General features: G+C 48.4%; 1 protein-coding gene across 1 annotated transcript in view; it reads right to left on the bottom strand.

The window, feature by feature from the left end:
• Positions 1 to 1,726: 1,726 nt before the first annotated feature.
• The window catches only part of LOC135814741 (uncharacterized), a 19,134-nt gene continuing 18,063 nt past the window's right edge, over positions 1,727 to 2,797 (bottom strand). Inside the window, exon 22 of the mRNA XM_065327907.1 lies at positions 1,727 to 2,544. Coding sequence (XP_065183979.1) covers positions 2,458 to 2,544 — 87 coding nt within the window. The 3' untranslated portion in view covers positions 1,727 to 2,457. The remainder of the gene's footprint in view (positions 2,545 to 2,797) is intronic.

Genomic DNA, 2,797 nt, shown 5'->3' with positions numbered 1-2,797 from the left:
ACATGAAGTCCCACCATGACTCTCCATGTACATGTCCACGGCCACGTCAGCAGTTTGTATAGTACCGGAAGGAGTTCCCACGATGTCTCCAAAGGCCTAGAGCGGACGTCTTTGCAGCAATTCTTTTCGCCCTGCGCATTCAGTTCGCCGACGATGTCTCCAAAGGCAAAGGCCTAGAGCCTAGTAGAGGGGACGTCTTTGCAGCAATTCTTTTCACCCTAGTACCCTGCACATTCACTCCGCCGACACGACAGCGTTTACGGGGCCGTTCCAGGTGCAAAAGGTCCACGTCAGCAGTTCTCAACTATTTCGCGTACGGGATAGTCGCCGCGACAGCGTTTAAGGGGTCGTTCCAGGTGCACAAGGTATCCACCAATGGCACTTTGCAGTATGGGGTACGGAAAAGGGACCTCCTCGTTCGACTTCGTCGACTTCTGCAGTTCTCCTTCCCGTCAGGGGTACCGAAAGGGGCCTCCTCGCAGTTGTCCTTGCCGTCAGGTCCACGTCATGCAATTCTCAACTATTTCGCGTGCGGGATAGTCGTCTTTGTCGTACGCGACATCGGCGTTTACCGAGTGGCATTGGCACAAAGCAGACGCGTGGACGGGGTCACGTGTCAAAAAAATATCAACAACGTGTCGACTACGTGTCGACCACGTGTATAGCGGTACACTCAGCGGTACACTAATTCTCGTGCCATTCTCGTGTCACAAAACTGGAACATCGAGTACCAGTATGGAAAGGCTTCAGACAGGAAGCCTTTCCAATGTCGGAGTAATAGATCTATGGCGCGCGCCAGGATAGGTATCGCGCACCACGCCGGTATAGGTGATGAACAGGGAGTCGGTATTTGACGACTCCCTGGTGATGAAAGTGTCAGCTCACCACGACAGACGTGTGACCATGGTGACTCTGCACGAATAGCTAGCGCTAGCGGTGCGGATGTGGCTGCAAAAAGGCATAGGCCACGCATCCAGACGTGCAAATGCCCAACCGCACAGGTCTACTCAGTCCCAAGTAATACAGTCGTCCCTCTCTAATCCGGCACTTTATAATCCAGCACCCTCGATAAACCAGCACAATTTTCAGTAGCCAAAATGTCCTCTTCATGCACATTGCAGCAGTAAATCAGATTTGTTAATCCAGCACCCTCCCTAATCCAGCAGATTTTCGTGGCACAAATGGTGCCGGATTATAGAGGGACCACTGTACTATAGTTGGCCCAACTGGCTCAAGGGACAGCGGAAGCTTTCACAGCGAACTGGGCCTGGGACCAGCATGATTGTACTGTACTACTGTAGTTCAAGTCCGGGGGGGGGGGGGGGGCTTTAGTTACGACCCTTACTGACCAGTGCAGTCTGGGAGAGCCTGATCCTGTAAACGCTAATGAAGTTAGAAACCAAGTATGCTATCAAGAGTGCAGAAGACATGTTAATTTTTATAGACTCTTGATGCTATGGATACGAGCCTATCTGCATGCAGTCAAGTAAGTGAGCACCGTAACCTGACGATAATTACCGGTATGACACACATTCGCTGAGCCGACATCAAGCGAACACCGGGGTGTACACTGTAAACGAAGATTCACTCCAAGGCAGAACAGGCAGTACTGAGACCTGGCTGACTTTCAATGACACAACGTCACAAGCTGGTGTTGAAGACCAGGCTGATTTCTACTTGTAGCAGTGAGCAACCAGAATCATGGACAGATAAACATGCAGTTCACTGAAAGAACCAGGAGACGATCTTCAAGTAAAAACTGATGAAGAAAGACTGTTAGAAAGTAACACACACTGCACTACAAGATTGAAACATAATACTCGAGCAATTCTATCCTCTCTGTTTGGTAAGTCAGCCAGTAAGAAAGAGTACGGATCTAACAGAAGGAAGCTGGCTGCAGTTACTACCGGCACTGCAGTGAAATACGGCCAGAAGCAGGGAGTCGTAAAATACCGGTATTGTACGACTCCTGGCCAGGAACATACAGTAATGTTGCCGGCCAATCAATACCCACAAGGCATTACGAACAGAGTCAGGACAGGAAGTCGGTATCTTACGACTCCCTGAGTCAGGACTACATAATTCTGTACCTGTGATTCACCCTAGCTAACTATTATGATGCATGACACAGTTTTTCAAAAGAACTGTGCAGAAAGGAAACGTGCAGATATACGTGAAGAACAACAACTGAATGTAGAAAGCAAGGACTCCAGCACGAGAACTAAGCCAAAAGGAAAAAAATAAACAGACTACGTGAACATAGGAGAAACATGAAACGTTCTATGCCAGCCAGTTGAGAAAGCTTGCAGTGCTATATATACCTTGGTGTAGTTTTGTCATTGCCAGGCCATCCAGCAAAGAGTGCTTGATAAATTTATGATAGAAAATACCTGCCCTGCCAGGATTGGGAAACTTGCCAATCTTGCATCGAGACTGTGTCACCACGTAGCATCAGAACTACGTTACCTTGCTCTGCATTGCACTGTAGCTCTTTGCAGCCAACAGACTTGCGGCCCGGTCACCGAGGGCTTGGCACACGCGACACTGCAGAACGACGTGGCATTAACACAGAACAACAAAAACAAAGTCGAAACTTATGGTACATGTAAGTATTAGTAATACCGACTGCATCATAACAACAAAAATAACGTTACTTCACTCAACTCTGTAGTTCGTCGTATCAATGCATGCCTCAATCAGAACTTTGCTTGCCCGGTAGACGGGAGTGCCTGTAACTTAAGGGTCTGGATAATGGAGGTATGAGTGTACATGATTTTGTGTGAATCGCAGTGTTTCT

The sequence above is a fragment of the Sycon ciliatum genome, chromosome 4 (assembly GCF_964019385.1).
Source record: "Sycon ciliatum chromosome 4, ocSycCili1.1, whole genome shotgun sequence".
Lineage (NCBI taxonomy): Eukaryota > Metazoa > Porifera > Calcarea > Leucosolenida > Sycettidae > Sycon > Sycon ciliatum.
This window is presented reverse-complemented; position numbering and strand designations above follow the sequence as displayed.